We start from the raw sequence: 12,594 nt of genomic DNA, 5'->3' as shown, positions 1-12,594 counted from the left end.
TGTATAAATGCAATTACAAGGAAACGAGACATACATATGAGGGAGTAGGGAATATGGTTACAGTGGTAGATTTGAATCAAATAAGATGGAAGACGGCTCAAGAGGCACTTGAAGATCAGGATGGACTGGTTCAGTTGATTGGCCTGTTTCTGTCCTGCATGTCATATGCAATCCTATCACCCCGATGTAAATTATATCGACAGTGGGTATGTTTCCCAATGCTGACATTGATTATGTTCAACGCAAAGACTCTTTAAGCTTAACACAAATAAACAATCTTGAGACAAAACATTTCAAATTTAAGAACAATTTTATTAGAAAGTTTCTCATCTGTATCTGCATTAAAGTCAAACAATTTAACAATGACCCATACGTTCAAGCCTCGGAATTGAAAATGATTTATCTCAAAAGTGTAATCCCAGTTGTATTCCTAAAAGGGTTCTTGTGTTATCTTTTCAAGGTGCCTACTATCTTGCATGACCAGAAAGTTGCATATCTGTACATAATCTATTATAATTCCAAAATTAGAGAGACATTTCTAAAGTACACAAAAAATTACATTGCTCTCTTAGGAGAGCCAGTATGGGGAGAAACTTTTAACAAAATAGAGCAAGTCTTCGAAATATCACTGAAAAACTTTCTTGAATGACAGAAAGCATAGTTAAAAAAAAAGAATGGTTATTTTTGTAATTGAGTATCCACGTGTTGAATTTTTACATGTCTTGTGGGTACATATCTCATTTCAGCTCGTGATCTAACTCTAATAATTCACCCTCATTTTTAAAAAATGTTCAAAGCATATACATACAATTGAAGCTTTCTTTAATATAATTTTATCCGAATGTGATTTGTATAGGATTTGTTCTGTGTACATCATGTGTTTTTTTAAAAAAGCATTGTAGTGTTAGTCACTAACAATTTTTTGCACTGAAGTGATGTGAAAGTTAGAGATGTTCATATTAAGTATGAAAAAACAGAGAACAGACAGACAAGAGAAACAAGCTGTATAAATGTCTACGTATGCAACAGTGGACAGATTATATCCACGCAAAGTTAGCACCCAGACTCAAAGTTAGCACCATTAAAACATGCAGCTTTTAAAAATTCAAACTCTTCAACATTTGATTAATGACAGCTATTAGAAGTACAGTGCAAAGTATCTGTTGAACCTTTAGCATATTGGGATTGATAGCAGCCTGTAGTCGCCGGCTCCTATCAGAGGTATATGTAGGGCATAGTCTTTATTTCATTTACGTTCCCATTGTAGTTACCATTCTGGTTTGAATCCGTCCTTAAAAATAAAGCGTATCTTATGTTTCTTTTCTATAAATAAAGAATCTGAGTTCATAAATAGAGAAATTGACCAAATGTAAGTTACATGGAAATAGTTGCCAATTTGAAAGCCAAGGAGATGGAGAGATACTGATGGGCACAATACTTCACCTCTGGGACCTGGGCTTAGTCCAATAAAATTAGAAAGAGGTACTGGATCAACTGTTCCTTCCTTGCATGAATCACATCAGTGCACTTTGAGAACGTCCCTGACATTTTATGGCAGAGTGAATGAAATACACTTCATTCATATATAGCATAGGTCAACAGTCTATAGTGCACAATGTGTAGCTTCTGGTTTCTCTATCTTTTGAGATGTCCAACTAATTCTGGAAAACCTGGTCCCCCTTGTCCTCACTTTGCACCCCACCAGCCTCCGTATTCATAGAAGCATTATCTGCCAGTTTCGCCAACTACAGCATGAAGCCACCACCAAACACAACCTCCCCTCACTCTCCCATCAGCATTTTGCAGGGATCATTCCCTCTGGGATACCCTGGTCCACTCCTCCATCACCCCCAATACCTCATCCTCTTCCCACGGCACATTCCCATGCAATCACAGAAGGTGCAACACCTGCCTCTTTACCTTCTCCCTGCTCACCATTCCAGGGCATAAACACTCTTTTCAAGTGAGGCAGCGCTTCATGTGCACCTCCTTCAATCTGATCTATTGCATTGCTGCTCGCAATACAGTCTACTCTACATTGGAGAGACTAAATGCAGACTGGTTGACCACTTTGTAGAACACCTTCTGTACACCCGCAAGCAGGATCCAGACTTTCCTGTCACTTGCTATTTCAACTCACCATCCTGCTCTCCCATCCACATCTCCGTCCTTGGCCTGCTGCAATGTTCCAGTGAAGCCCAGAGCAAACTCGAGGAACAGCACCTCATCTTCTGATGAGACATGTTACAGCCTTCTGAACTTAACATCGAGTTCAACAACTTCAGATTGTCAACCCTCTCCTCTACCTTCACCCCATTTTTATTTCTTCCACTGATCTGTTTTTCCCTCACCATTGTTACCACCCCCACCCCACTTGGGCCATCTGTTCCCTGTTCCTACAAAGAGCAAAGAACAACACAGCACAGGAATAGGCCCTTCGGCCCTCCAAGCCTGCAGCGACCATGGTACCCGCCTAAACTATAACCGTATGCACTTACGGAGTCCGTATCCTTCCATTCCCACCCTATTCATATATTTGTCTAGATGCCCCTTTAATGCTGCTGTCGTACCTGCTCCCACCACCTCCCCAGGCAGCGTGTTCCATATAATTACCACCCGCTGTGTAAACAAACTTGCCTTGCACACCTGTTCTAAACTGTTCCTAGTTTGACACTTTGACACACTGCTCACCTTTGTTCTGCCATTAACACATTCTAATCTCTTCATGTGCCTTTCAGCACCCTTCTTAGCCTTAAAGACCCCCATTTACATTCCTTTTGAATTTCTGTCCACAACACCTTTGTCAATCTCTACCTATCGCTGGCCCTCTTTCCAACCCCACTGCTCCTTGCCCCCACAACAGTATAAATCTGACCCTATATCCAGTTCTCTCCAACTTTGACAAAGAATCATCTAGACGCAAAACGTTAGTTCTCGTCTCTCTCCACAGATGTTGTCAGACCTGCTGAGATTGTCCAGTATTTTCTGTTTTTGTCTCTGGAAAATCACACTCCATGCCTACTTCTGAGGTACAGTTCTCAGATCAGTTGTCTTGATTTATCTGGCCTCAAATCCTTTTCAGAAGTCTGTTTACATAAACAGTTTAGGTTGGTTACAACAGATAATTTCCATGCATGGGTTTCCTCCGAGGGTTCCGGTTTCTTCCCACAGTCTAAAGATGGGGTTACGGAGTTACAGGAATATGGTGGGTGAGTGGGCCTGGTTAGGGTGCTGTTTCGTAGAGTTGGTGCAAATTCAATGGACTGAATGGTCCCTTACTACACCGTAGGAATTCAATGGATTCTATGAAGACTTGGTGATCTATTTGTTCTTTAATTATTTGAAGACCAGTTTTATTGATCAGTATTTTGCTAAAAATTCTTTCATTTCATGGTTAATTGATCCCTCACACTATGTTTTACATCAGGCGCTAACATTTACATGATCATGGTTAAGACTGTTACAATCATTCATTTCCTTGCTATCATAGAAAGCCTTTTGCTTTATGGCCAGTATAGTTATATTTAGTTAAATAGGTTAATTAAATTATTAATCTTTAACTCTTCAACATATCAAGCAGATAGAAATTCCAAGTTGGTGTAGTATTATTCTGATGTAAGGACTGGGGAGTATTGCTGAGGCAGAATAGCGGGATATTTAATATGTAAGTATGTAACCTATAATAATAATCTTTATCATTGTCACAAGTAGGTTTACATTAACACTGCAATGAAGTTATTGTGAAAATCCTCTAGTCGCCACACTCCGGCGCCTGTTCGGGTACACCGAGGGAAAATTCAGAATGTCCAATTCACCTAACAAGCACGTCTTTCGGGGCGTTTGGGAGGAAACCGGAGCACCCGGAGGAAACCCACGCAGGCACGGGAGAACGTGCACAGACAGTGACTCAAGCGTGACTCAAACCTTGGACCCTGGCACTGTGAAGCAACAGTGCTAACCTATGCTACTGTAGTTTAAGAGAAAACATAAAAACATTAATGAATACACATTATTTAATATGCTGTTTGAGGCTTAATTTGGAGGAAAGGACACATGCTCACAATAGTTGTTCCCATACAAAATAAAGCCAGGAGGCAAAATGTTAAAGTTCTGGGGGTACTGAAATCCTGCCTACGTTTCACTGAAAACTAATGAAGATGAAAATTGTACCCTCCATGTTTTCACTCTACCATGCTCTTCAGTATAATTTTCACTCTACCATGCTCTTCTGTATAATGCTATTTCTGGCATTTCAACAGTGGCCAAATTTCTTGCCATTTTTTACCTCAATGGAGCATTGCTATGTGGCTCTTTTGTGAGTCGTAGGTGCAGATTCATGGTGTTTTGTTTCCTCATGCATTTAGTGTTTCCAGAATCACCGCCTTGCACAAAATAAGAAACATCTTTGGTTCCTACCATGCAATAGCATTAGAAGTTCTTTACCTTCAGCACAAGTCTTGCTGCATTCATCCTGTGTATTGAATCTGTTTTTATTTCCGTTGCACCCACCATACCAGAACCGAGTGCACAATTTAGTCTTTACATCATAGTACCACTTGAGGGAAAAGTTTCGGCAATTTCCTTCATCCCGCTGTAATTCACATATATCTTTAGCTGTGAAAATAAATGTAATATGATTAATTGTTGAACAACTGAACAAAACAGGATAAATAAAGGGTACGTAGGAATACATAAGGCAACTTATTAGATAGAATAAAGCTCCTTCTGTTTTGCTATATCAGTGTGCTTCATTCCAGCATCAGTCAAGCTTCCTAAATTGTGCTATTTCATTCCTTTAGCAAATATTGCCATATATTTCATTGAACAACAAATATAGCAGCAATTATTGCTGAATTATGACTATTCTAACTCACCTCAGCTGTGTTACCCCCTGTAAACTTGAGATCAACCAAAACTCTGCTGCCCATGTCCCAATATGTACCAAGATCCTTTCACCAATCATCACAGTGCTTGTTGAACTAGAATGGCTCCAGGTTAAGCAATGTATCTATTTTAAAATTTGCATCCTTATTCTCAGGTTCTTCTTTGGTCATTTCCCTTCAGAACTCTGCAATCTCCCCAGCACAAAATCCTTTCAAGATATCAGCCATCCTCCAATTCTGATCTCTTGAGCATCTCTGATTTTAACCGGTCCACCATTGCAGGCTGAATCTTGAGCTGGCTGGGTTCCCTGCTATGCAATTTCCTCCCTAAACCTTTCCGTATCTCTGTATCATTTCTGTCTTTCAGACACTCCTTAAATCTTACCTCTATCTGGTTCAACATCTGGTTATGTTACTTAGTTTCACAGTTTGTTTTCTAACTGTCTTATCAAGTGCCTCGGGATGTTCTGTTACGTAAAAGGTGCTATACAAATACAAGTTGTTGTTGAATTGGCGGCAGTGTTTATGCTGCGCCCACAAGAAGCTCCAAAGATTTATTTCATTGGGGGCCCAGATTGAGATGTTTCCCACAATTGACTGAATTTAAAAGGTCACTTGTGCCACTCACGTACCAATTATCAAAAATAGCTCTGTATTAATCTGAAATGCATTATCATGAAAATAAAATAGTTCTATCAATAGAATCCCTACAGTGCAGAAGGAGGCCATTTGGCCCATTGACTCTGCACCGACCCTCCAAAACAGCATTCTGCATAGGCCCACTGCCCTGCCCCATCCCCCTCACCCCATGCATTGATCATGGGCAATTCACCTAACCTGCACATCTTTGGACTGTGGGAGAAAACTGGAGCACAGAATCGGAACACACACAGTGCACACATAATGCATCACAGTGCTAACCACTATGTGTTGTGCCACCCTGTATTTCTGGCCTACAGAGCTTTAGATTAAATAACAAATACACCAGCTATAATGAATTTCTGTTATTGGTTTAAAATGTAATTCTGTAATAGAAACCATTGGGTGTTATTGAGGCATGTCGTTTGTAAAATCCATATGCTGAAAATTAACAATATTTGGAAGAAACACAAAATGCAGGAATTACTCAGCAGTCAAGCAGCATCTATAAAGAGAAAAACAGAGTTAATGGGTTGAATTCTTCCAGAACTATGGAGATGCCAGGGACCTTTAAATTGGCAGATGGGACCCAGATTTGGAAGTCCTGTCCCAATTTCTGACATATCCCATTTGCACTAAAGGGGATTTGGAGAGGGGAATGCAGGATACATATGTCGGAAGCACAAACTTAGCAGGGCCATTTTACCGCAGTGCTGAATTCAAAACAAACCCATGTTCACTGTAGCAAGAGTTAGAGCTTTATCCTGCAGTGTGTGGATTACAAATCTTTTGTGATGCCATAAGTCCTGTCAAAGGGCAGATACACTCTGTGGATCCATCAAACTGTCAAGTTATTTAAAATCACCAGCACTTCATCAACAGTCATCAACTGTGCTATCAAGCAGCACGTGCTCAACAATTACCTGCTCACTGATGATCTGCCGGGGTCACTTAGCTCCTGACCTCATTACAGTCATGGTTCAACATGGATTAAAGAGCTGAACTCCACAGGTGAGCTGAGAGAAAGTGACTGCCTTTGACATCAAGGCAGCATTTCACTAAGTATGATATCAAGGAGCCCTAGCAAGACTGAAGAAAATGAGAATCGGGGGAAACCTTCCACTGGCTGGAATCATACCTAGCAGAAAGGAAGATGATTATGGTTGTTGAAGGTCAATCATGGAGCTGGAGGAAGGAGGAAGTGTTTGGAGTGGATTACATGGTCAACCATAGCACATTCTGCAGAGAGCGATAGAGCACGACAGTCACAGTAGATATCGCTCACAACTTTGATCATTTTGATGCTATGAGCTATGAGAAAGGTGTGCAGGGATGAACAAATTGTTATGAGTTGGGAATTCAGTTGACTGGTAGTGACCAGGTAAAGTGATTTAGAGGTTGGAGAAGGCCAAGAATGACAGTACTAATGTAATCCTGTACACACCAGCATAAATATATTAATTGAGCTCAGTGATAATAATTCAACTATGGCACAGAAATTGAAGACAATTTATAGTTTCTTTAATCACCCTCTTAATTTAACCATTGGGAAACCAACTCTGCGTTCCCTTCAAGGCCAATATATTCTTCCTAAGGTGTGTTAACCAAAACTGCTCAGAGTAACCCAGATGTGATTGCATTAGAGGGGATGCTGAGTTGTTTCACCAGGATGTTGTCTGGGATAGAACATTTAAGTTATGAAGAGAGGTTGGATAGGCTTGGGTTGTTTTGACTGGACCAGAGAAGTCTGAGGAGTTACCTGATCGAGGAATATAAGATTATAAGGGGAATGGAAATGGGTAGATAGGCAGCAACTGTTCCCCTTCGTTGACGGGTCAGTAACAAGGGTCTCAAAATCAAGGTGAGAGGCAGGAGGTTTAGGGGGGGATTTGAGGAAACCAATTAGGAGGTTGCCTCTGGGACATTGTTGTGCCAGTCTGGCTTCTGACAAGCACTGGCTCAGGACCGACCCCAACAACACCAGTGCCAACATCAGGGTTTCAAATACAGTGGGAAAATCCTGTCCATTCATTATTTTACTGATATGTAATCTTCTATTTCTCTCACGTTAGTTAAAATAGAAGTTAAAATCTCCTCTTAAAACCAAACTGACTTTACTACATTCTTGTCTCTTCTCTGAATTTGCAATTCGTCACTTCACGGGTCTACCAGGAGGCCTTACACAAAACTTCCAATACAGTCTGAAACCATTTTGTATTTCTTAATTCTACACATAAAGCTTCTAGTCCCTGCATACATCTTGTTGTGTCCTCTCTTATAATTGAAATGATTTCATCCTAAATCACTAAAGTTACTCCTCCCTTTTCCCCATTTCCTCCATCCTTCCTGGGGATATTATTAACTTGTTTCCAGTCTTGATTGTTTTATCACAGGTCTCATTCATGTCCACCATGTCATACCCTCCAAGTTGAATTTGTGCCGACAGTTCATTCACATTTGGTTCTTATACTCATTTGTGTAAAAAAGCCTTGTTTGGACCACACACCTATCCTTGTGCTCTAATGTTCTACTGACATGTTTCTCACTTATCTCTCATGATTTAATCACTGGCCAGTTTTGCTGTCCACAAACTCACACATACACATGTCCAGGCACACAACCTACTTCTTTCCTTGTAACATTTGAATGTGACTTCTTCTGTTGTGCATTAGGATAACTTGCCTAGCTTGCATCACGCAACGTGCGCAGGAATCAGTGCCAGACTTTGCAGGCAGCACCACACTGCTTTTAGGGGCAACTCACAGGCAAGTGTCTACTTACCAGACCAGCGGTAAGGCTTTACAAGGGCTGTTGGTTAGGCTGTACTGGGGAAAGGGGAAAATTAGCTTCAGGCAGCAGAGGGGGTTGTTGGACTGGGGCTGTACTGGGGAAGAGGGTCAACTGGCCTCAGGCAGGATAAGGAATTACTGGGCTGGAGCTGTACTGGGGAACGGGGGCGAAGGGGAGGGGGGGTGAAACTGGCCTCAGACAGGAGAAAGGGTTGTTCAGCTGGGGCTGTACTGGAGAAGAAGGGAAACTGGCCTCAGGGAGGAGAAGGGAGAAGGCGACTGCAGTTCTTGGTCTACACTGGGGAAGTACAAATGGGGAAGGTTGCACTCAGACACATGACTGGAGGGAGGATGTGGGGAGTTAGCGTCCTCAGTACCAGGATGGAGAGAGAGCGAATGTTACAGAGTTACATATACCACTTGGGACAGAATGGGGAAAAATGCTGGAGAGGTATCGTGGGGCACTCCCCCTCCCCGCACATTTGTTGGGGTGCATCCCTCTCTAACCGCACTGCTAAAAGGGGAAGTTTCCCTACTCCAATGGAAGAGGGTTACTCCCTGGCAGTGCCCACCTCACTGCCCCCTGGCACAATGTCCAGCCTCGGCTCTCAACCTCAGGGTCTCCAGACACCCAAAACATGGTCATGACAGTCTGTTTTCGAAAACCAGTAGTGGTTTGCATTGGCATGACTTTTCACCACCAGGGGGGAGTATTCCACGAGCACGGGCGCTGCAGCATAAAGTTGTTTAATATTATTTTAAATGAGCGTAAATTTATGGAAATCAGGTTTATGCCCAGAAAGGGCCACATCACAGACATGGGAGGGGAAGATCTCAAACTGAGATTTCACTGGCACAAATTCCGTTTTGGCCCTCTCGCGTGATTTAGCGGCCATAAGGGGATTTGCTCCTGGGGCAATGGACCCAAAAATCATATCCCATGTTTCTGATTCTATCCTCACCCAATATTTATGTGTATGGGTCACTAAATGGGGAAGAGGTAGGAATCCTGACTGATTGTTCTCTCTCCTATGGATCTATTAGAAATGATTATGCCTCTATTGCCATTCCAGATGAAATCATCTAACTTGGTGATCTTCCTGGATCATGCCATGTAGCAAACAGAACAATCAGAAGCCATCCTAAATTCTTAAAGTTATTTATTTTCCAATACATTTTCCTCCTTTTCCAAACTGATCCTTCAGTCATCTCATTGAACACACATGCTGGGTGGAATTTTACGCCCCCTAATCCCGCGGAGTGTTTTTGGCAGCAGAGGTAGCTTGCCATTGGCTGGTGGCAGGATCTTCTGAACACTCTGATATCAACGGCGCCTTGCATTGTTCGCCGGCCACACCACTGGGGAATCCAGTGTGAGGGGTTGCCATCGGCTGGATTGAAGATCCTGTCATTGAGAAAGGCCATAAAGTTCAGCCCATTGTTTCTTGCCTCCTGTCCCCCAGCCGATTATTGTGACTCTGCCTGATCTCTATTGACCTCAAGCATTTTGCTATCCCCTCAATAAACTCTGAATGGTCTCCTCTGCCTGCTTAAGTCTTCTTTCCTCTCACCCTCATCCACACTATCTTCTCTGTGCATCTCAATTCCTTCCAGACTGTGGCTGGAAAAATACTCAATTTGCACCACATTTAAAATGCTGTCAGCTTTATGGTCTGAGAAGCTTATTATAAGTGTACTTTTTACCTGACAATGTGATTGCTTCAGGCTTGGGCCCTGATGTGCTTTCTTCCAGCACTGTGGGAGAAAATGATAGGGAGTTTAATTTGCTTTTTTCCTGATATTTTCTATATTTTTAACATCTGCAAGAAAAAAAAACTAATCAATGGTCAGTGCTCTTATTCTAGGCAATATGGTGTATTCCCTCCCCTGCTATATTACTTACTTGTTTTTGTGCATTCTGCAATGCACTCAGCTTCTGTGTCAAACCTATTACCATTACCGTCGCAGCCGCCATACCAGAACTGAGTGCAGATGTTGTTTTTGCTGTCAAAGAACCATTTTGCACTATACTCTGAGCACTGCGATCCAGCGTCAAAGTCCAGCATGCACCGATCTGTGAAATTTATGTGTAAAATACGAGTTGTTAACACAAACTATTTTTTAAAAATGGGATAATGCAAGTTGAAAAGTTATTATCACCCCCATTGGCATTTGGTGTAATCATGGTGGGTAATCGCTGCAAGAGACAAGTTTAATCTCCAGCAGCAACAATACAATACCAGCAGTGCAATGTTAGCTCTTTTAATGGCATGGGGACCCACCTCAGGATGCTGACAGCAAATATACTTGGTAAAATAATGGCGCTGTGTCCAATCATTTTTCTTTGCCTGTATAGGAGTCTCACCCCTGGGCTCATCGATATAAATTAACAAAACAGTTCCATGCAATATGGATGTGTATGGACCATTTCCAAAGTTTGGAAAGGCCCACAGTCATATGCATTGGTTTTCTTTCATGCGCCCAAAACCTCCAAGTTGCCCATGCTGTACTGAATCCAGTGACACTGTAAGTCAGGAAATGAGATAAATTCAGAGCGCCAGTCATTGTAACAGATTGTAGAGTCGATTCCAGTGGAAACATGAAATGAAATGAAATGAAAATCGCTTATTGTCACAAGTAGGCTTCAAATGAAGTTACTGTGAAAAGCCGCTGTGAATTTGTACTAAAGCCCCTATAAATTTGTACTAAATTCACTCGAACGTTGTGACTTTCGTCACTCACAAAACAGGAAATATATTTTTACAACATTATATGCCAGACACTGGTCTGAAATCAATCCAGTAAACCATCCCTCACCCAAAATAAATTATCCAATATTTTCATATAAACCTAATGGATTCCATCCAGTTATAACAACAAAAATTCCTGCCTGACTCAATATGAAAAATTAAAACGGAAAGAAATGAAATGAAATAGTTCTTGCAGCCAGAGTGAAAACTCTGCTGAAAGAATTCTGGCTTGGAAGGTTCAATGTTGATATCCACTGGAAAAGGACCTGCTATGGAGTTTAATGTGGAGAAGCGTGAGGTGATTCACTTTGGAAGGAATAACAGGAATGCGGCATATTTGGCTAATGGTAAAGTTCTTGGAAGTGTGGATGAGCAGAGGGATCTAGGTGTCCATGTACATAGATCCCTGAAAGTTGCCACCCAGGTTGATAGGGTTGTGAAGAAGGCCTATGGAGTGTTGGCCTTTATTGGGAGAGAGATTGAGTTCCTGAGTCATGAGGTCATGTTGCATTTGGAGTATTGCGTACAGTTCTGGCCACCGCATTATAGGAAGGACGTGGAAGCTTTGGAGCGGGTGCAGAGGAGATTTACCAGGATGTTGCCGGGTATGGAGGGAAAATCTTATGAGGAAAGGCTGATGGACTTGAGGTTGTTTTCGTTAGAGAGAAGAAGGTTAAGAGGAGACTTAATAGAGGCATACAAAATGATCAGGGGGTTAGATAGGGTGGACAGTGAGAGCCTTCTCCCACAGATGGAAATGGCTAGCACGAGGGACATAGCTTTAAACTGAGGGGTAATAGATATAGGACAGAGGTCAGAGGTAGGTTTTTTACGCAAAGAGTGGCGAGGCCGTGGAATGCCCTACCTGCAACAGTAGTGAACTCGCCAACATTGAGGGCATTTAAAAGTTTATTGGATAAGCATATGGATGTTAATAGCATAGTGTAGGTTAGATGGCTTTTGTTTCGGTGCAACATCGTGGGCCGAACGGCCTGTACTGCGCTGTATCGTTCTATGTTCTATGGTAATTATGCCAGGACTAAAGTTTCTGTCTGGTGTTTACAGCTCAATATTTATTACCACATTATGGATGTGTTGAAGTTCTATTGATAATTAAATGTTACATTAATATACAGTACAGAAATGGGCCATTCTATCCAAACAGTAAAGCAGGGCAGGCGGTGGTGTGGTGGTCTTGTCACTGGACTAGTAACCCAGAGGCCCAGGAGAATACTCCGGGGACCCGGGTTCGAATCCCACCATGGCTGATGGTGAATTCAATAAAAAGCTTGAATTAAAAGTTTAATGATGATCCATGAAACAATTGCTGATTGTCGTAAAAACCCATTAGGTTCACTAATGTCCTTTAGGGAAGGAAATCTGCCATCCTTATCTGGTCTGGCCTATATGTAATTCCAGAATTGCAGCAATGTAGTTGATGTAAAATGCCCTCTGAAATGGCCTAGCAAGCCACTCAGTTCAAGGTTCATTTGGGATGGGCAAAAATACTGCGATACCCACATCCCATGAATG

General features: G+C 41.9%; 1 protein-coding gene across 1 annotated transcript in view; it reads right to left on the bottom strand.

Moving 5' to 3' along the window:
• Positions 1-291: 291 nt before the first annotated feature.
• LOC140393924 (collagen alpha-3(VI) chain-like) overlaps positions 292-12,594 on the bottom strand; it is a 369,822-nt gene continuing 357,519 nt past the window's right edge. The window contains exons 49-52 of the mRNA XM_072480566.1: positions 10,215-10,385; positions 10,016-10,066; positions 4,444-4,614; positions 292-1,291 (exon numbers count right to left, since the gene is read on the bottom strand). Of these exons, the coding sequence (XP_072336667.1) occupies positions 1,251-1,291; positions 4,444-4,614; positions 10,016-10,066; positions 10,215-10,385 (434 nt within the window). The 3' untranslated portion in view covers positions 292-1,250. The remainder of the gene's footprint in view (positions 1,292-4,443; positions 4,615-10,015; positions 10,067-10,214; positions 10,386-12,594) is intronic.

This window comes from Scyliorhinus torazame, chromosome 2 (assembly GCF_047496885.1).
Source record: "Scyliorhinus torazame isolate Kashiwa2021f chromosome 2, sScyTor2.1, whole genome shotgun sequence".
NCBI classification, from domain to species: domain Eukaryota; kingdom Metazoa; phylum Chordata; class Chondrichthyes; order Carcharhiniformes; family Scyliorhinidae; genus Scyliorhinus; species Scyliorhinus torazame.
The sequence above is the reverse complement of the archived record's forward strand: the minus strand, read 5'-3'. Positions and strand labels throughout refer to the sequence as shown.